The sequence below is a fragment of the Anguilla anguilla genome, chromosome 1, assembly GCF_013347855.1.
Source record: "Anguilla anguilla isolate fAngAng1 chromosome 1, fAngAng1.pri, whole genome shotgun sequence".
In the NCBI taxonomy this organism is placed as follows: domain Eukaryota; kingdom Metazoa; phylum Chordata; class Actinopteri; order Anguilliformes; family Anguillidae; genus Anguilla; species Anguilla anguilla.
In genome coordinates, this window is record NC_049201.1 from 26,265,616 (window position 1) to 26,287,817 (window position 22,202).

Consider the following 22,202-nt stretch of genomic DNA (forward strand, 5'->3'; position numbering starts at 1 on the left):
AGGACCTTTCTGTGGGGAGTTTGCATGTTCTCATTGTTTGGGTTTCCTCCGGGTGCTCCGGTTCACTCCTACAGTTGTACAGGTTAGGATAATTGCAGAGAGTAAACTGCCTCTAGGCACGAGCACGTGAGCGAATGGTGTGTGTGCTCTGTGATGGAATGGCGACCTGTCCAGGGTGTATTCCTGCCTCTCGCCCAACGCGTGCTGGGATAGGCTCCAGCACTCCCCGCTACCTTGACCAGGAATAAGCAGGTTAGATAATAGATGGGTGGAGGATGAACTTTCAAAGAACGTGGCTCCCTAGGGTCCGACCTCTTCCTCCTTTTGTCACGTGATCATTTTGGGGTGAGAAGAAAGGATGCACTGCAGCCAAAGAGCCCAAGAGTGTGGACCAGTTCTGCACAAAAAAATAAACAGGGGTTCAATCAAGGGGGAAAACAAATTTCCCCAAGAACAAATGAAGCTGTGAAGCACTGCCGAGGTCATTGAGCCCTGATTGGATATGTGGAGAGAGGGCGGGGAATATGCAACTCGCGTGACATGAGTTTAGGGCAAAAGGCCTGTCTAGACCTTGCACATAACCGGCATAAACCGCCTTGGGTATTGGAGGAGCATGTTGGGAAAATAATTACCGTATTAATATTATTACGGTTGTTGTTATTATTACTTTAATTGGGGTGAAATATAAACGGCCTTGTGTATGAATGCCACAGAGCTCAAACTTCAATCTACTCTCTACTGAGAGCAGAATAACAGCGGAAATCCAGCTTGCATGACGCAACCTTTCTGGCAAAACACCACATTTCACATGACAGTCAACACCTGAGATCAGGTGTTGCATGACCACTGGTGGGTCACAAGATAAAAAAAACGAACCTATGTTATACATTTACCACATGTGCACCAATAAAGTTAAAATACACAGCTGTTACAAGCACTACACTAGTTAGTGTACATGAAGTTCTTTACAGCATTGCATTCTCTTTACTTGTATTCTTTCATTCTTGTAAGAATACTAGGAATTGTTCTTAGTCCATCCATCCAGTTTTTCTTAAACTGCTTGTTCCCGGTCAGGGTCATAGGGTGGCTGGATCCTATCTCAGCATGCACTGGGTGAGAGGAAGGACCCTGGACACAGGTTACTAATCCATCACAGGGCCCACACGCCATTTGCTCCCACATTCATACCTACAGGCAATTTAGAGTCTCCAATTAGCCTAACCTGAATGTCTTTGGATTGTGGGAGGAAACCGGAGTACCCAGCTTAAACCCACAAGGACAGGGGGGGGACATGCAAAGTCCACACAGAAAGGCCCTCGGTCGGAATTCAAACCAAAACCAAAGTACCTGGTTGCTGTGAGGCTGTGTACAGTAGTATTCACAGCCCCACCATGCCGCTGAACATACTGTATGTACCATATGGGTTTGTTGATCGAGTGCTATCGGGGCTTAGAAAGGTGGAGAATCCACCTTAGTCCACATGGATGATCTTAGTGGCTGCCGCCACAGACACGGTCACCTTTCCATGGCCTGAAACTTTAAGTCAGTGGTAATCAACCATGTTCCTGAAGACCTACAATCCTGTACCCTAATTTGGCACACCTGACACTAATAATTAGCAGCTCAACAATATCTCTAGCCATTGAATGAGGTGTGCCTTGTTAAGGTTGGAATGAAAACCTGCTTTAGGTGACAGTCTGCGCTACAGGACTGGCTTGAAATCCATCGTTCTAAAATTGTGGAATTAAAAAAGAATCGTGATTTTTAAAAAGATTTTCCAGCCGAAACAAACAAGGGCAATCAAATGTAACCGCATTAGAAACTGCACAGCTTAGCCAACTGCACCACTGGTTATCAACCTGTAACGCTCAGAATGTTTTCCATGTCGCCACTCATCACACAAGCAGTAGACATACAGAGAATCACTTTATGAGTGAAACAATTCTAAAATATCATTTTTCATGCCACCAGACAGAGCTGGTTCCTTTCTCCGGCCTACTTTTGCATTTTTGCAACATTAAGACGAGGGGAAAGCAGAGAGGGTTGCGGATAGAGATGAGGCCGCAGCACGTGAAGCGTCATGGCGGGGGTTCAAACCCCCAGTAGCATGGGGGGGGGGATTTGTTTATGGCCCGGGAGCTGACCGAAGAACAGGCTACGCCACACCGCTCACGGGATGAGCCAGTTCAGGGAACGTTCCCACACTGCCAATGAGTTTAACCATCGACTATTTAAGAAAAATTGAATCTGATCTTACTGACAATCGACACCTGAAAACAACCTGTAAACACGTAAAGCAGGGCAAGCAGAGGCGGAGGACCGAGGAGAGGGCCGGACGAACGGCGCGGCGAAGATGTCGGAAATTCAGGAGGATGTGCCTGTTATCTAGGCCAGAGGGATTAAGAGAGGAAAATGAAGTGAATTAAGGCAAAGCTCGGGGAGGCTTTGTTTTCCCGTTTCCCACGGCAGCCGGGCCTGGACTCTGAGGGGGGCTTCCTGTGAGGTGGGGGAGGCGGGTTGGAGAGGGTGTGTGCGTGTGTCTGTGTGTGGGGGGGGGGGGGGGGGGGTCATGGGGGCAGTTGCACAAGTGCCCTGTGTAAAGCTCCCATGCCAACAGGAGGACAGCCGCCCATGGCACTGCTAGATACGAGGTCACCACCCCAGGTCCTGCACAAGCTATTAACCCAAGAGTGGGTTCATTGGACTGTTATTTCAAAATTCTAAGTCAGTGTTCTAGAACCGCATTGCATTTCTTGAGGTGTTTTTTTTAACCCCATATTGGACATTTGTATAAATTTCCTAATACCATTAATCACCATCTGTGTCACAAAAATGGAACACAGACGTTACATAAATGAATCATTTATAGGGAATCTTTTTTTTAAAGAGTACTTCTTCAAATATTGTTTTAATGAGTATGTTTGTAAAGGGAAGTAATTCCCACCATTGTGATCCTTGAAAAACTCTTCTGCTGGCTTCCAGCCCAATACAGAAACAGCCAGAGAATTCCAGCTGACCCCTGCGTCAATGGAATGCAAAGTGGAGGAAACGTGTACCTGCTTCTCCATCTGAGGCCAGCTGACCTCAGTACTTCCCATAATGCACTGGGGAAGGCCACCAAATGATAATAATAATACTAACATTAATAAAGTCACCTTCATATACATAACACTTTTAATAACATGAAACTGAATAGTAACATTCTACTGTAGGAATCTATGACTGGCCTACAACAGCGTGACATAATTGGCTTTGTTCCACCAGGGTTAGGTGGGTGTTGGTTAACCATGTTTCTGGCCCTTGCCAATCAGCGACAGGACTCTCCAGCTGTTGCTAGCTCTCCTGTAGTACTTTAAAGCCCGCATAGTGGAAAATAGGCACTGGCTCAGAAGAGAGTGCCCAACCTGCCTTTTTGTATTAATTGATTTTTTAAACAAAAAAGGCAAGTCAGCGCTTTGTCCAGCCTCAACTCACTGGCACAAGGGTTCCATCTGTGGCTTTCCCTTATTGATTTTTCCACTAGGTTGGCCTTTTATTTGGATCATCTAAGCCCTCTAATCAACCGTGCAAAACTCCAGCAGTGAAATGCCGCGGTTGTTCCTCTCCGTCAGCCATGTACGAAGCTGGGCACGTAAACGCGCTCTCAGCATCCGAAATCCAGAAGCTTTGCACGGTGAAACTTACTCTCCGGCAGAAGAGCAGTCAGTTTACTTCCAAAAACACATAGAGCAGGACATGGCTTAAGTCTCTATATGGACTACAGCCTATAGTATTTAAGAGAAACAAATCAATCATGTGCATTCTGCAAACAGCAAACCCCAATATACTGATACCAATTATAATACCACTGCTACACCTATGCCCCTGTCTGCATCATAATAATTGTGTTATTATATTAATGTTTAATTGTATCATAAAGGTTTTAGTACTGAACTTCTAAATCACAAAGAGTACAATTTCTGTTGAGAAAATGTAAAAATCGCAAAAGTATGTTGTATGTACATTTATATTTATGTACTATATGTGAGTTTGTTGTGTATGCTTTGTGCCTGTGTGCATGTGTGTCTACGTACGCTTTTACTATCTAGTGTTTATATAATTTTTTAACTTTGTGTTTTTAATGGGGGTGTGTGTGTGTGTGTACACTTTCATAAAAGCCTTCTTTTCCAGTCGTACTGTGCGGGGTCCCTTGCCTCCTCCAGGTAAAAGGTACAGTAGAAAGCCAACACCTCTGGGAACAGGAACCTCGTTGGCAGGGAGAACAAAGAGCCTGAGCTATCCCTGCTCAGAGAGAGCCCCTCCCTAACACAGAGTACTCAGGCCGTCGTCATCAAAAACAGCAACCGGCCCAGAGGCCTAGCCACCGCAGCGCCGGCCAGCTCTCCGCCATTGATTATCAATGCCGGTCGTCACCGAGGGTGGGCGGTGCGCGCGGCAACCAGCTGAGGGCTGGGTCTATTCGCACCGCGAGCGGGTTTTTGTCTCCGTGTCACACGTGAGGCTGTTTTTTCTTTCCGGCAGATTAATTCCCTCGAGACAAACAGCAAACACCATCCCCGCTAATCTACTGAAACAGAAGCGCTGGCGTGCAATACACACACCCACACGCACACTCTTAAAGCTCACACTCACGCACAGACGGACGGACAGACAGACACACACACACAGACGACAGAAAGACAGACACAGACAGACACACACACACACAGGTGCACAGACAGACACACACACACACACACACACACAGACACAGACACACACACAAGCACACAGTCACACACACAGGTATACATAATACTGCCTCTATCTCCCAGGGCAAGGCAGAATAAATCTCAGTTTGAAAATAGCAGCCAGTGAGCCACAGTAGGGCTCTTATGAACTGCCCTTCAGCCCATTTCTGAGGGCACACCCTGCTGAGCTCCAGAGCCACAAAAAGAGACAAGGTGTGTGTGTGTGTCTGTGTGTGCGTTCTCAGGAAACCTTCCAATGACGGGGGCCCACTGACATATGAGGTCAGTCTGTCCAGCCTCCACCTCACAAAAATACCACTCTGAGAGAACAAACGCCTAAACATGTTAATTACAAGTGCCAGTAAACAACATCACCTCCAGCAGATATTAACACCTCTTTCTCCTGTGGCCATACTAATTCAAACAGGTCACTAGCTGTGTTGCGTGATGTTTTTGAATCAAAGGATCTTCCACTGCTCATCAATTTTGCTAATTAACCGTGAAATAAAGTGGCCCGATGAATCACCGTCTCATCAAACTTGCCCCGAAGAAAGACAACTTCACAGCAAAACTTTGGAGGTCTTATTGTGTCTGGAATAAGGAATATTTCCAAAACAATGGCCACAGCAAAGCTAAACTGTCACAGACAGAGCATGCTATTCAAAGGATAATTACTGTAACCAAATAGACTGCAATTACCTTGGTTATCTAGCAACCCTATAAGTTACTGTTAGCCCACGTGGCAAGGTCACTGCTCTCCTAGCTTGGTGAAATTCCTTAGCATGGTCTCCATAGCACTCTTTACATTGCATGCTGAGTCTTAATAAAGTATCATTATTTTAAGGGGCTTATGCTTACAAACATTCCTTTAGAAGGCTAGAGGGAATATTATTTTTTGGAGAATTTCATTAGAACTATTCGTATGCACTTAACATTTTGTTTGACTGTGGTAATGAAACAGATCTGGCTCGTTTGTGAATCTCAGCCTTCGACGACCGGGCCGGACCTTTTGAGAAAGCATCTAAACTCACTGCTGAACTGTCATATACCCAACCTGAGTGTTAAACAACGCGTTGCGTCTGCCTGTTCTTTTGAGAGAAATATCATAGAAACAAGACCAGGTCTAAACCTAGTATACGGCTGGACCGGCTGACCAATGGTGTGACGTCATAACTCGGCTGACCAATGGAGTAACTTCATCACTCACTCAGTCAGTCACAGACATTCCCGTTTGTAGGGCTGGTCCAGCCAAAAAACACTCCACTGGCGGTATTAAATAAATAAAAGAATTTAAAAAACACGGACTATTCCGGTAGGAACGCCACGCACGGCAGCCCGCGTATTAGCGAGCCACTCTGCGGACCAGTTACCCCGTTAATCCCGCTGAACGCGTTTAATAAACACGCATCAACGCACCGGAGCGCTTTGTTTCCCCGTCGCAGGGGCGTGTAGCCGCCGCTCACACGGCTCCGTGAAAAAGCGGCCGGATCGCGTTTCGTCCTCGGTGCCCGACGACGTCGTGAAAAGCTCGAGTATCTCATTCAGCGGCAGCGAGGGGGGGGTTCGGGTTACAGGCGGTTCAGCTAAAGAAACTCCGCTCACAAAAGGCCGGGGGGAACAAAACTTCGCTCCGCCCCGCCCTCCCTTTTGTTTTCGCAGTGTGCGCGAGCGGGGAGCGTCCCTGCGTGACTCGGCTCGGCACTGCGGCCTCGCCGGTGCGGAGCGTCACCGGGGGGAGAGACGAGAGCTCTGTGAACAATGCGGAAAACAGAAGACCCCAGCTTTACACACCGCATTTCCCAGAACAAGCACGTTCCCCGTTACCTAGCGCCCTTCATCCTAGGTAAAGAAGGACGTGGCTTTCCAAAGCTAATGCTAACGCGTCAGTTTGTCGCTAAGGTTTCTCCACGTTCGAGCACGCCATCTACGATATTCTCAACCGCACTAATAACGGCTTTAATTTTGCAGTTATTAAAATATTATACTCAACACGCATGTAGTAGGCTATATCCATGCTCCGTTGGCTTGATGTATTATCAATGACCCGTTTGCTATTTGCAGCTCTGTACCCACCCATGCCCTTGTTGTTCAGCTATTATGAAGTGCGTCTTGCATATCTTGTCATAGTTTTTTAAGTGCTTCTCTCACTAAATAATAATACAACTAAATAATAACAACCTTAGGAAGAGATCAGATGCCCACTAAGTCATATGTAAGAAATTAACACCTCTCCAGTCATGAACCAAATGATGCTGTTTCGGATCTTTCCAGTGAGCGTGGTCTTACTAACTCTCTTCGATCTTTTGAACAAGGAGAGTGAGCAGACTGACCGTGCCACCGGACATCAGACGGATTTGGATTGAAACCTAAATCCGGAGAATTTAGGCGTTCGGGATTAGATTTGGCAGTTGCGTTAATCCTGAAAGCGCCCCATCCTCCACCACCATTAAGCACCCGGCAATCCATGAAATATTCACTTGTCCCATATGGTGTTTAGAGGCGGGCTTTGAACTTAGCTCCCGCAAAATGGAACAAGGCAGTAGGAACATCTTTTGTGTCATAAATACACCTTGTAAAACATGAAGTTCAAGCATAAAAGTTTGAATGACAGAACTGGCAGAGACGACAGCAGGTGTAAATGGGCGGGGCTCTGAAATCTGGCAGGCAGACAGCACGACTGGAATGCAAGTGTAGCTTTTTTTTTTAAATCTACGTCGAGCGCATAAACGTGTTTAACGCCATCCTGTCCAAAAAGCCTAACGTGCCACGCCTTGTTTAAACCTCTTGCCTCTCAGACAACCGGGGGGGGGGGGGGGGGGGAGTGGGGGAGGAGGAGAAGGGGGGTTGGGGGGGGTGGTGTGCGGCGCCGGGCCCCGTTGCCGAGATACCGGCGTTGTGTTTTTCGGGAGAGCGGTTCTGGTTTTCCTGTGTTTGTTCAAGGACAGGCCTCCGAGCCCGCGCGCGAGCGTCAGAGGGAGGGAGCGCTCGATCTCGCCGACGCGAAAGCCTGAGAGCGGCGAGGCGCCAATCTGAGCCGCCAATCATAACGCGCTTCCTGTGTCTCTCTCCTCTGCACGCGTGCAGAGACGAACAGTTGACGCTGCAGATTGATCGTGCAAACTGCCAGAGGAGCTGAATTGGTTGTTAAGGTCCTCCCACTGGCTGACTATGCCCCCTCGAAGGGTGACTGAGTCATCCTTTCATAGCCCTCTTCCCTATGGGTACAAATAGCTACATTCTTTATGGTACTTTCAAGAAAATGCAAAGAAATTTGAACTGCAAGTTCCACTGCATATTTGGCACTTTTTGCGATTGGCAACTTCTGAGTGTGAAAAGTTGGTGGCAGAACTTAGGACTGTACTTTCAGTGTGGAGTCTAACATCTTGGTGTGCTGAGGCAGACCGAAACCTGACTTGGGGGATTACCGAGAAAACCCTCTTCTGAAAAAACTCACTTATGGGATCAAGGCATTAGCGAAACACATTACAAAAAGCCCATACAAAAAGCTACAAGGTCAAAATTGTAGGACATGAATTCCTGAGACAGGGCTTTAGGGCACCTTTCTGTAAATAACAGCCTCGTAGGCAAGGGAGTTAGAGAGAGAGGGAAACAAACTGCAGGTGGACCCCCCATTTCTTTATCACAGACCTCCACTCTGAATTAATCTTTTCCCACAAGCGTCTATTCCCCTGCACTCCGGGACCACAATTCCCACAATCCCCTGACCGGAGAACCAGGAAGGAAGGGAACGGAGCAGAGGCCCCCTGAGTACGGGAGACTCTACGAGGTGGGGAGAGGCCACGGGTTCCTCAGGGTCTAACACGCCGCGCGACACGTACACACCCGGCTGTGACGCGGGCACGGACTCAAAGGAGGCACACAAAAGCCAGCCCCTCCTGGTTCAAACAAACAACAAAAACAATCTGGCTCGGGAGAAGTTCACCAACCCCACACGTTGCCATGGCGCACCAATTCAGGTTTTGAAAGCCTGCGTGCTGGGAGGGGAGCTGAGGTGAGTTGAAAAAAAAAAATAGAGGGCAAAAAAATCATTTTAACTGAGATTCATACCAGTCAAATTAAACAATGACCTTTCAATGTGTACTGCATAGTTACAATGCACGCACTTCAGCACAATAAAAGTTTCCTCACAATTTACATAAAGGGAGGGTCAGACAAGATGCATTTCCTCATTAAGAGGGTCCTGAGCTCTGGAATTTTGGGATCCCCAGGTCTATACACGGTTACCGGGGCCTGCGTGTCGAGCTGGTGACAGCATTAACCCGGACTTGAGTGGACCAAGAGCAGCAACTGAGAAACAAAATGCCCACGGACGGGACCCGTTTAAAATGAATAGGCTCATTCACCACGCGAACGCCTCACTTCCCTTAACTATGGCTCAGACATACTAAACGCACACCCTTACACAACCCGGTAGGCCTTGCTTTGAAGCACTCCAGGATATTAAGTTTGTGCACAAAGTGCTTTGATAATGTGGGGTGTGCCTCAGTCATGGTACAAATGTAATACTGAACTGAGCTCATGTATGCCCCTGATTATCAGAGCTATAAAGAAAATTACAAGGACAGGTGTGCCCTCTTGTAAAAAAAAGGAGGTTTAGCAATTAGACTAATACGTACTGTTGTGGGTACAGAGCAAGAGACTCTATAATCTTGCCAGTGAAGAAAACTTATAACCGCATATTCTTGCAGAACTTTGTAATGATTGACAGTTTTTCCGCTATGACTCACATGAGCCAGATAAGACAGAACACATCACATGAAATGTGCTAGGCCTATAATAACAGCATGTTTACTTACAATAAGCTTTGGAGGCATTAAGATATGCTTCCCTTAAATAACCTAAAATAAGATATTTAAAAATACAATATAATTCTTACGTTTTTTCTGTAACAATATAATTTTCATGATAATTAATAATGGGACAGGGTCAACAACACTCGGTACCCTTTGGCTTAGGCACACCCCAACTGCACTGGCACACACACAAACAAACAAACACACACACACACACACACACAAACAAACAAACAAACAAACACACACACACACACACACAAACAAAAAAACAAACAAACAAACCAACCACCTGAAACCAGACAGTGTCAGGTCTGAGGACACAGCCTTACCATAGGCAAAGATAGCATATGAACTCAACACTTCCCCAAGGAGAGCACAAGGCCCCCCCACCCACCCCCCATGTTCCCAGCCCCCGTGCCCGCCTCACGAGCAGCACCGCTGGGGCACACCAGATCCCTCCTGATGAGACTCTTCCACAGCGATCTTCCACTCTTCCCACCGGGCTGAGGAGAGGTAGTCAAGCTCCGCTGACTAATTAAGCCCTGGATACACGCCCGGTCCAAATATGGGCAGCCACGCGTTCGAAAATCCAACAGCAAAACCGTTTGGTTGTGGACGGACGCAGAGGGCCCATATTTACAGATCAGCCCTCAGGTATCCGCAGGGCTTATACGTACACGCTCAAGCGACCGCAAGCAGACGGTTAACCGTGTATTTTGAACGGCGTTGTTATTTTCAAAATGTAAACTTAAACTTAAGCGTTAAACCAGTTCGAGGGAAACGCTAACGCCGCCGCCACCAGCTTTGTACCTCATTGACACAAACGATCCAACGGCTACAACGGGGCAGACGGAATTTGAGCTCAACTGTTTTTGTTTACCCCTGGCTGTGAGGACAGGTGGAGGAACTGCCTTGCCGCCCTTTGGCGTTCGCTTTGCTCTTTTTGTGAATGACCAGAGGACGGAATGCTCCAATCGCAGGCCAGGGCACCCTGGTGCGGACACAGCTAGAGAGCGTTAGAGGAGGGTTGCTACTTCCAAGTAAAATTAACAGGTTTCCCCGGTTTCATTCGTATACATAAGTTAATGAAAATACTTAAATTTGAATGGAAAATTGTGTGAAATATGCACTTTTCCTAAACAGCAATCCTTCGAAGCTTGGCCTAATTAAGTGTTTCGCTGCCATGAATTCCATGCACTTCCGCATTGCCTACAGCCGTTACTTCACAGAAAACTTGGATGGATTATGTTCAGTTTTGAGTACAGGCATCTGAATGAATGAATAGCTCTGTGTGCAGAAGTTGGCTGTTGTGCTTCCTCGTTCAGAGACCCCGCCCCCGACGTCAGCAAAGCCCCTCCCCACCCATGTGACACACTAACTGGCTGAACTTTGTTCCTTAACGCACTTGGAGCCACAGTGCTTGGAGCGCACAAGCACTCACATAGAACTGTCCATAACATTCCAACGAATGGTCAATGCCTCTAAATCCCTTCCTAAAACAGGCCCCGCCCCTCTGAGGACCACAATCACAACCTCAGAATGGCACTGCTGTAAAACAGGACAACACACTAATATTAGCAACGGACAAATAATCCACATCAGAATGGGCCGAGAATAGGCCGATCTGCCAGATGAGCACAAATACCACCTTACAAAGCAAGTCGTAAACTTCTGACCTTTAACGGGGTGGAGAAGTTCCTGGCATCAGGAGGAATCAGTTACCAGAAATACCAAAGAAACACCACAGTACTTCAAAAAGCTGTTGAATGCTCTCCAGAAATATTACCCGACACTGCCCATAATTTGTTTTGTCACGGCAGTACAACGGTTTGGGAACTGGCCTCGTAACCCGAAGGTCACAGGTTCTCTTCCCAGGTAGGACGCTGGCGTTGTACCCTGGAGCAAGGTACTTAACCTGAATTGCTTCAGTATACTGTACATGCAGCGGTATAAATGTCGCTGTGGATAAGAGTGCATGTCTGCTGATAGTGAACCTCTGTATGTATCCAAGGCTAAATGGCAAAAATCTGTCTCATCCAAGTACAAGGTTTAAACTCTACACCGTATTATAAGCTATTTAGCATTTTGGCTCATGCCATTTTGAACAGAGCCCAGCACCCTTACAAGTACAAGATCTTTATATGACAACCGACCCCAGGGTTCCCACTCCTATCAGGTATATATTTTCTGTGACTTTTAAATGTAAGGTTGTAAGGATAAAAGTATGATTTTCAATAGTCAGGGCAACCTTGAGCTACGGGGCTGCTTTTTTGAGACAAGTTTGCATCTCCACAGGCACAGCCTGATGACTAATAGTAGCGGAAGAAATATACAAACCAGGGCCCCATTTGTGTCAGCATACTGATTTGATGGCAAGTGAGATCAAAACAGTGAGCTGTCCCATTTTTTAGTACTATCAGCACATTTATTTGATTGTAACTGAAATCCCGCTACTGATTTTTGAAAGAAAAATCTGTGAATCTTTTACAGAAACAAATCATTTTCCATGACTGTGTGAATTTGAACAGTTTCCATTACGTCTGTGCTACATTCCAGGATATTCATAATGGGAACTTCACAATGTTTACAGGTCAAGAGTTAGTATCTGTTAAGGCACTGATATTGGAGCACATGCCAATATAATCAAAGTATATCATCATCTAGAACAAGTTCAGCGGTACATGCAGCTGATTTTGAGTTAAACTGAGTCATTAGCCCCAATGACTCAGTTCAATTCTAAATTGTATCATTTTCACAAGCAATCAAGTATCTCTTTGCTATAAACCTACTACCAAAACATCCCCCAACTTCATGGAACCATCTATATCCAGGAAGGGAAATTGCTAATCCAAAACATAGCTGACAGCAGGATTATAAAACATAAAAATAAAAAATAAATTTGAACAAATCTAGGTAGGCCTATGTGTTGTTTCACATTGGAAAACACCACTGTTATAATGTATCGTCAATTCAATGTTGTCATGCATGTATTGCATGTGTATTGGTAGCCTATGTGCTGCTTTCTAGCCAGGGGCCCTTCAAAAAGACATGACAATCTCAATGGGGCTCTCTCTCTGATAAATAAAGGGAAACTAAATAAAAAAATAAAACTTGGCGTTCTTCTAAATGGAGGCCGAAATCGTATAGCAGCCAGTCACGCTCCCCAGGCTCAGCCATGTCTCCCTCCCCTAGTCTCCCTTCACTGACTACCGGCTCACATGAAATTCAAGACATTGGCGCTAGCCTATCAGACAGCTAATTATACGTTCAAAAGATCATCAGTCCCGAGGCACCGGACCATTCCGTTCTGCAACCATTGTCCACCTGGCCCCTCCCCTCCTCCTAACATACACGCCCCACCCACTACTTTCACTGTGCAATGTCTTCAAAAGGTTGAATTTCTTCCATTACTACCTTGAAAATAATAATACAGAGAAGTGAAACTTTTACTTGATGAAAACAATCATGAGAAAAAATGCATCTGTTTGAAGAGTAGTAAAGAATCAGGAGGACCAACTGGCAGTTGAATAAAAACATAATTTGGGCCTCGTGCCCAAAAGTCGTGACCAGACAGGTTCTGTGGCCGCAGGGAAATCCTGCTGAGGACAATACGGATATGCCGCATACCGAGATTTATTGCGGCAATGATTGGCGTTTTGAGTGTGTTTCTCCGGTGAGGTTTTTAAGGTTGTATTCCTGGTTGTAATCCATTAATCTCCCACACAAATTTCACTTAATTTTTTTTCTAAAAATATCATGTGCAAAGAATAAGAACAACAATTAGAAATGATAAAGCAGAAGCCAAGACGTCCTCCCTCCCCGTTGTCATCACTCTCACGCATTTCCTTGGGCATTAAACTAAACACAGCTTTGTTTAACAACAGCCCTCTAACTATGAATGATGTGAGTCAAATAGTTTCCAGATTACAGTATTATTATGATTATGATTATTATTATTATGATGATGATGATCATTATAATAATAATAATATTATTATTATTATTATTATGATGATGATGATGATGATCATTATTATAATAATAATAATAATAATAATAATAATAATAATTTATAACTTAATTAATTAGTTATTTCAAGTGACATTCAGAAAAAAGTAACGAGTATATGCACCAGACACAAATGATATACAAAATAAAATTTTTAAAATGTAATGTTTTTCTACAGTCATATTTATGAATACTGCAGCCTACTTTGATGTCCTATGATTCTATCTTGGCTATAGTATTTAATTTGATTAAATATAATTGTTAGAAATTCAAAATTCTGTTCCCTTTTAAGACAATGTAACACAACTATATCTCCCCATTGGGGATAATACAAGGTATATCCAACTTATCAACAAATGTAATAATATTAGGCCTACATAAACACATTAGCGAAGCGGTTCGCAACCACCAACACTGGGATTCAGGCAGAGGTGTGTGTGGAAGCACTGGCTGGGGTAGGTTACCATGGAGCTAAAAGCCCCGCCCCCATTACCCCAGACAGCCCAGTGCTCACTCCCACACAAGTATGTGGAGCTGTTCTGCCTCAAATCACCAAACTCAAAAAAGGAGAAACGCCAAGTTGTCCAAGCAGTCAGCTTCAATACCGTACATTTTTACATCCGACTAAATTACACCGTTGAGGAAACGACGCTTGAAATGATTTCTCAACCTAAAAATTTGGACTCCTGATTACTAACTTCTGCTGTTTTCTCCTAAAATTAGTTCAACTGGAAGTGTTTTCCTAAGAAACCAGCCTACTGCCCGTTCTAAAATGACTATAATTATGGTCTGTGCGTTAAAAAACAACAGAAGATTCTATGCTTAGAATGAGCTATAATGCACATAGTGAAACAGCCCAGAGATATTTGTAAATCTCATGCTGGATTAAATACAGAAGCTAGTTTCAAAATAATGAGCGCTACAAAAACTGCTGTCTGTCAGATAGGGTTCAACTGTGAGGTCTTATCAGTGTCACAATCGCACCAATTAGCCTAGTGTTAGCCATGGGACCCAGGGAATCACAATCTATCGAACACAAAGATGACAGCAGATTATGTGATTGGTTAGAGTATAACCGCTCAAAACACATAGTAGACCTTTAATATTATCAAACACAATTAGTAACACTTGCATTAGTTAACAATAATGAGTTTCCCAAAAATATTCTACACACACCGGACACATACATATAAATACATATGCCCACGAGGCGGGTACTAGAGCTGAAATAAAAGTTTGTGTGTGAAATGACTTTAAGGATATCGTGCATATCACAATAAACACAGTTGCATGTACAATTCACACTTTTTTTTTTACACAGTCTAAAAAGAGATACGCTGTTGCTCTCATGTTTGCTTAGTTGCTGGCATGAGGTAACACACAACAAAACATGTATTTTCATCTCCTAAAGTTAGATGTCAAATTGGATGTATGGCCAGACAGCCATCTTTGAACTAGAGCCCAACCGATACATGGGACGACCGATATAGAAGCCAATCTTCACATATTTTAACCATGTCTGTATTGGTAATCAATGACAACATGTAGCGGCTCTTTTTTGTGACATGAAAGTAGCTGGCTAATGTTTATGGTAGATGGCTAATTAGCAGATAGCCAGCTCAGTCTGAGAACTGATCGACAGCAAGCTAACAGCGCTAGGTAGCAGAGTGCAAGTGAGTCGCAAGCGGTCCACATGTCGGCAAAGATGCACCAGCTATGCTGAAGCCTTTAGGGGTCCAATGGCAGAAACAGCCATTTTGGCTCATTGGTTTTCCATGAGCCCGCTGGCAGATTCATAGCATTTTCAGACAGTTTCCCACTTATTCGCCGCTTGTTTATCACTGATTATAGCCGGCAAGCCACTGCTGGACCTCCGCTCATTAGTAAGTAAATGCGTTTCTCAACATGCGAACTGACACAAAGCATTACATTTGTTTAAACAGTTTTCTACCACAGTGGGGAACACCTGTGAGAGCAAGAGGAACTCCCTGGCAGGTGCAAATGCAGAGAAGCCATGCTTTGTGTTTCATATTGTGTCACTAATTGACAGGCAGTATGTATGGTCAGCAATTGGTTGACATTCAACACACAGATGTTTAGCCTATACTTATGTCACAATTTTCAGTGTAGAAATGCTAGACATAATGTGAATGTTAATAACAAAATATTCTTCAATTAAAGCTACTTGTTTTAAAAAAATCAGCCTTTGGAGTACTTTTGCATCATCGTATCAGTGCAAACCCAGTACACAATTCACACAGAAAGGTCTATTTTAATTTTATCTAACTCAAAAATTCACGTAATCATTAGCCATAACAGTGAATTTTCCCCCTCTAAAATCAGCATTGTATCTGTCTCAGAAATCCAATAATGATCAGGTTCCACGTTTAACTACCACCTAGTAAAGCTTCCACATGCCATACAGACGCAGACACACAGACACAGCACTCTATGGTGGAGAGGCGTTCAAACCACGCCGAGAGGAGAGCCAAACCACCAGGGAAAAAAAACCTCAGAGCTTTTGCTTCGCTCTCAAAACCCAGAAAAAGGACCCGGAACAGGAAGAGAGCAAGTCACCTGATAGTAGTTTTTGATGTGCCTGATTATAATCTTGAGGTTTTGCGCTCGTAGGTTGAGGTCATTGTTGACGTGTTTGTTCACTCGCTGGTTTGTGGGGCTGGGGTCGCTACGGAGGGGAGAAAGAGAAGCAGAATTGGAATTAAACACAGCAAAAAATGTTTTTCATAGAGATATCCACACAGCAACATCCATAACCCGCCCCCCCCCCCCCCCCCCCCCAATTCTCACCCATTCTATTACACCACGTAATGATATACAGATTGCTTCTCGCTCTAGTTAAGGAAGAGATTAGTGCAAAATGCAAGGTAAGGGGAAAATGAAGATCCTGAGACTATATCTGTCAGAAAAATTATGATCATGAGACGTATCATGTACAGAGAGTAGAGGCACAAACCAGACCGAAAGACTCCTTAAAACTGCACTGGAGTATATGGGTCCTGGACAGGCGCTAGTTTCCTTCATTTACATTTGCTTTGTGGCAACCGCATGCAAATCCTGCCAGTTTGGCTCAGCATCCTGTCTCTCTGAAAAGGCCTTAGTTAGCTGTGACGCAAACATTTTTTTTCCCCCCCTACTCCTTTTTTCACTTTTAATTTATTTAGACTCTACTTTTCCTTTTCCTTTCTACAGACTGCAGTGAGTCTAGGCCTCTTCCCTCGCTGCTCTCGCTAAAAGGGGCAGAGGGGTTTTAAAGGGGAAATATACTGCATCAATGGTGAAGCAGCATCCAGACCCCGTTCTGCAGGAAGTCTCACCCTGACGGGTTTCACAGGGTTCCCAATCTCACCTGTGCCCCCAATTTCCATTCCCCCACATTCAATAAGCGACTGCACAGTAGGATGTGTGATGAGCAGACCTTTAATAAAGCAGGAGACCGAGAATGAAAGCTGTCCCAAGATCACCTCTGGCCTCCCCAAATCATCTCGAACAGAATGTTGATCCTGATCTAGGATCAGATACTCAGGTAATAATTTACTGAAAACAAGGAAATAATTTTTTTTTAAAAGGTTACCTTAAAACTACCTCTACCAAAGTGTTATTTTTCATGAAGTGTTATGTTGTATTCTTATAAATTTGCATGCTTCCAAGACTTTTCAAGGACAATGATAACTGTGGTTTTACAAGTTTATGGAATGAAAGGAACAAAAAAACATCCTTTTATGTTCAAGGGTGACAAAAGCTTCAATATCAGTGTAGGGCTGATCTCCACAGCGTCTCCTCCCAAAGACGAGGGGACTGGACTCTTCTCAGAATGGGAGCTGCTGCTGGTGCGGTGGAAGGGCTTTGCAGACAAGGTGACATATGGCACGCCATTGTTACCCAAACATTAGCCCCCCCCCCGACCCCCTATTTTTTTCTCTGCACATGGCAACGCAGACGTGACGTAGGCGCATCCCCGCGGGGAGATCACGCGTGACGGAGTGACATACGTGCCCCGTGTGCATTGTTCTGAAAAAGGTGTCCCTCCAGCAAACCCCTCCGCCCCCCCCTTGTAATATTTTCTTTGTCTTGGGAGGGTAGGAATTTAAGCCCACTCATTAAAATCAGGGGGGAGAGGGGGAGGGGGGGCGGGGGGCTGGGGTCTGTGAATGCGGGTTAAAGGACGGTGCGGTGGGCCGGCGAAGGGGGGGGGGTCGGACCGTTAGCACAGCTGGGTGGAGCACAAAGACACAGACGCTTCAGAGAGGGGGGGGGGCAAGAGACAAAGACAGAGAGACAGTGAAAGAGAGAGAGCAAGAGGCAAGAGAGAGAGAGAGACGAAAAGGGGAAAGGGAGAGAGAAGGAATCAGGCGGGTGTCCATTGCCATTCCAGGAATAAATTAACTGGCATTTAAAAGGGTGTACTGTAGAAATGGCAGAAAATGACTGAGGGCCTCCATAGTCCACTCAAAGAGCCCACATATAAAACATGTAATTAGCATTTACACAGCAGTGAGCTCACCCAGGGCCACTGAACTCCACAGGGCCACTGACAGGGCCAGTCTACACCTACGCGATGGATGGACCCAAACGTTCTATTCACATGCTGGTCCCACAGTTCACTTAAATTCAATTCTGTTTTGCTAGTATAGGCTTAGACGTTTTTACAGAGATAACGTCACAAAGACGCTTTACAGAAAAACAGGAAGTAGGAAATTGGGAAAGATGAAGCTTGAACCCCACAAAACACAGTCAAGTGAGGTTTAAAAAAATGGAGAGAAAACACTCCCCAGCAGGACGACCCCAGCTATCGAAGGGGGAGCCCATTCCCCACCGCCCAACTGGACATCACTAGTTAAAGACAATGCTAATACGGGAGATAATAGGATGAATTTATCAGAGCAGATAATCATAATAGAGAGTTGGGCAGATTATAGCGTGAGGTATTAAACTATGTAAAATTACACTAGCAAAAAAAATAGCAGGCGATAATTAATATGCAGGTCAAAAAAAAACCAGGCGATACATTTAGGCCTCCAGGCTGCATCGTGGCATCTGTGCGTTGCATTGTACGCGCTAACGCGTTCTACTTTCGGCAAATGCAACGCTCCGAGCTAGCTGGGTGTGAGTCACCCTCCCCCCCACCCCTTTGCCCCCCCCCCCGCCAGCCTGACCCACCTTTAACCTCGCCGGTCACATGTGTCACATTCTCTCTCTCTCTGCGTCTCCCGTGGCAACAGCCCGGCGCTCAGGGGTCAACAGGCCTGTCGTTACCCATGAGCATCCCCCAAATTGATTGCGGGAGTGCAGAAGCCGCCTCGGACAAACGACTGTCCGGGGGGAAACGAGTAAATCCCCTCCCTAACATTTGTCAATAAAAAATGTGCTTAAAACGCAGCCACGTTCTGAGATGGCAAAGCGACGGCCGTTGGCAACGCCTCGCAACGGACGCAGCTGGTCCAGTTGCCGCTGCGGGATTAGCGGGCACGGAATGACTTAGCGCAGAGGCGCGTCCGACAGCCGCATGGCTCGCCGAAAAGAAGGGTGTAAGGGGGTAAAAACGCGCCGTTAAATGGCACACTCCAGCTCCCAGAGGCCAGCGGTTCATTCCGATGGATAGCCCAACCCGCCCCCGGCTCCATTTTCAAATATTTCACAGAGGGCGGTTAGCCCAGCGCTACTGGCACTAGACGTTAATGGCAGAAGCAGCACGTTTGCAGAAGTGCTCTCAAGTTCGGTAATAAATTACGACTCCGCACACAGCCAAGAGGCTCCCGTTAAGGAGAGTGAACAAATTTTCAGAGGATCCTGTTTATGGTTGAGCAGCTGAGTCCATCACAAACTGAATTCCACTGTTGCCGTAATGATCACTGAGGACCCCCTCAAACCTTAAGAGAACCGTCGCTCCAAGGGGCGTGCCAATAGAGGAATTCAAGGCCTGTTCTGATCTATATTCTCTCACCAGCATCTGTTGGCACATCTACAGTTAACCCAGCAATATGCAACGCTGCAGCCCCTCAGTTGAGTGTTTGAAGGGATAGAGGGACGCCATGTTAGTCGGCATGGCGACAGGTCACAGACCGGACTGCCACAGCGTAATGAGAGACTCGTGCTGGCTCTGACATTTGCATCATTTCAAACCGCCAGACTGGAGTTTTCACAAGACTTATTCATGCACGGCAACCCCAACTGCATGACAGCACGACTATATCCTGCATACCCGCCGGACCCGGGAGCCAGCAGGACTGAACCAGCTTCACAGTGCTGCTTCCTGCTGAAGTGTCCTCTCACAGGAAGGACAAGAAATAATAATAGAAATTACAATTACAACTGATTACAATAACGTATTATCATTATATTACTACGAATACCGTTTCTGATAACATTAATAACACATAAGAAACAATATTAACAGTACCGCTTGACACATTTTACTAGTTACACTGATATCACTGTCATAACAGCGAGGAAGTAATGCAGTACCGCTAACATCGCTATCACTTTCACTGAATGCCATCCACTAAAAGCCGCGGGGCATCCAGTTGTTTGCTTGGCCTCTGAAAAGAAGCCCTTTGATTGGGATTCCAGACGCATGGGAAAGGAGGCGTTTCTCCCGTCCGGAGGGTCTGACTCATCCCCCCCCCCCCCTCGCATTCGGGCTGCCCCGCATGCATCACGGGCCCCGCGCCTCTCCGCTGACTGCTAAACAAAACAGACGGGCGCGCTGTGCAAATCTCCCCCCCGGGGCCCGGAGAAGAGACACCGCCGTCAACGTAGCACGCTTAACGCGACGTCACTAAGATACAGCCCGTCGCTCGGCTACGGAACGTCACGTTTAAGAATTCGAGGTTCGTTTTTCTTCCCCTCCGAATGCAAATACTGGCACCCAAATATGGCACCATTTAGAGTAAAACGCACGTGAATGAACGGGAAGTCGAACCGATTCAGTGTCCTCTCCATTCTCAAAACGGCTCTGTTGTATTCTACTTAGGTAGAGGCAGTTATTCCAGGTGGAATTAAAGACAAGGTTTCGAGACGAGGCAAAAACGAAGTCATCACACTGTCTAGATTACGCCCTCCCTCCAGTTTCATCACTAAAGCAGGTGCTGCTCACGCACACTTCTCAAGCAACACCTGCTTCAATGATGCACCACTGCCAAATCACGCCAAAAGTAAACACACCGACCAATCATCTGTCAACATGTGCAAACAATGGCCAATCATACTCTCTCACTCGCTCTCTCATACAATCACACGCAGAGCTGCTGCTTACATCTGTGTCATGATCTTGTGCAGGAAGACGCCATCCACGAGGTCCATGAACACGGACAGCTTATCCTCCGAGCCGTTACCGAGAGGCCCCAAGGTTTTCACCTGCAGAGAGAGAGGGATTTATCAGTCAAAAATGAAAATACCATCGGAGGAGAAAACCAGGTCCTCCAGCAGCCAAAAGTCATGGCCTGCCACCGCCTGAGACACTGAATGACCTTTGCATGTTATGTAGAATTTGTTTGGTATTGCTCTTCCGGTAATTTTTTCAGTGAAATGTTAAATCAGTTGATACAGCCTACTTCCTAGTTCTTTTTAAAAAGAGAAAGAGGAGGGATGCTGAGATATTGCTTTTAGTATGTGTCATTTTGTTTTTGTAAAAAAAAAATGCAATGCAAACACAATCTTGTTCACAGTCATGCTAATTTTTATTTTAACCGAAAGACAGACAGAGAGATGATGAAGGAATCCATGATACAGGACCTATGACAAGTCATCTAATAGAGAACACCTAGCCTACACGGTTTCAAAAATAGTTTTCGGTCACACCGTGCGCACGCACATTTCTGCATACAGCACTTCTGAAACCTAGACTGCGTGATAAAGAAAAAAAAAAACACACCATATGAAACCACTTCATAACTGAAAATTCCTCATTTGCATGTGGGCCCGTCGAGCGAAGAGTTACGAGAGGACGACTGCGTGCGGTCAGCTCACAGACGAGACGAGACCGCTGCAGCGCGGGAGGGATTCGCGAGTCCTCACAACGCAGGCCTTTTTTCCCCACATTCCAACTCTCGACACACTTAGGTCTGTCGCCAGTTACACTTTCTCTCGGCAGAGCGACGCTGCACTGCGTCATTATGCGGTCCGTATATCACTTTACCGCCCAGGGCCTCGTTAGAGGACAGCGGCGGGGATCAAAGCCCCAGAGGGGCCGGGAATCTCCCCTCTCTCAGGATGAAAGGGGTCGGAGAGGGCCTCACGAGGCTTGAATACTGCTTTATGGGGACATACAGGAGATACCCTTTCCCCTGTGTCAAATCGCTACTTTTTTTTTTACCCTCACTTAAAGCGTATCGTAAAGAGTCGGCGAGCCGTCCTTACAGCCCTGCTGTAGCCTATCAGCTGGGGTTCCGTTTCAACCCACTAAGCAGGCTTGGGGAGGCGTGTGCGCGCGCGCGTGCACACACACACACACACACACATGCACACGCACACATGCGCGCACACACACAGACAGACAGACACACACAGTCTCTCTCTCTCTCTCCAAGATGAACATACACACGTACCCAAACACACACACTCACAGTCTCTCTTGCAGAAATGAACATCCACACGTATCCACACACACACACAACCACTCAAAATCTTA

The 22,202-nt window shown here is 45.9% G+C and overlaps 1 protein-coding gene across 1 annotated transcript in view; it reads right to left on the reverse strand.

The window, feature by feature from the left end:
- The window catches only part of ccdc88c (coiled-coil domain containing 88C), a 76,549-nt gene that overhangs the window by 50,990 nt on the left and 3,357 nt on the right, over positions 1–22,202 (reverse strand). The window contains exons 2-3 of the mRNA XM_035413713.1: positions 20,829–20,929; positions 16,133–16,241 (exon numbers count right to left, since the gene is read on the reverse strand). Of these exons, the coding sequence (XP_035269604.1) occupies positions 16,133–16,241; positions 20,829–20,929 (210 nt within the window). The remainder of the gene's footprint in view (positions 1–16,132; positions 16,242–20,828; positions 20,930–22,202) is intronic.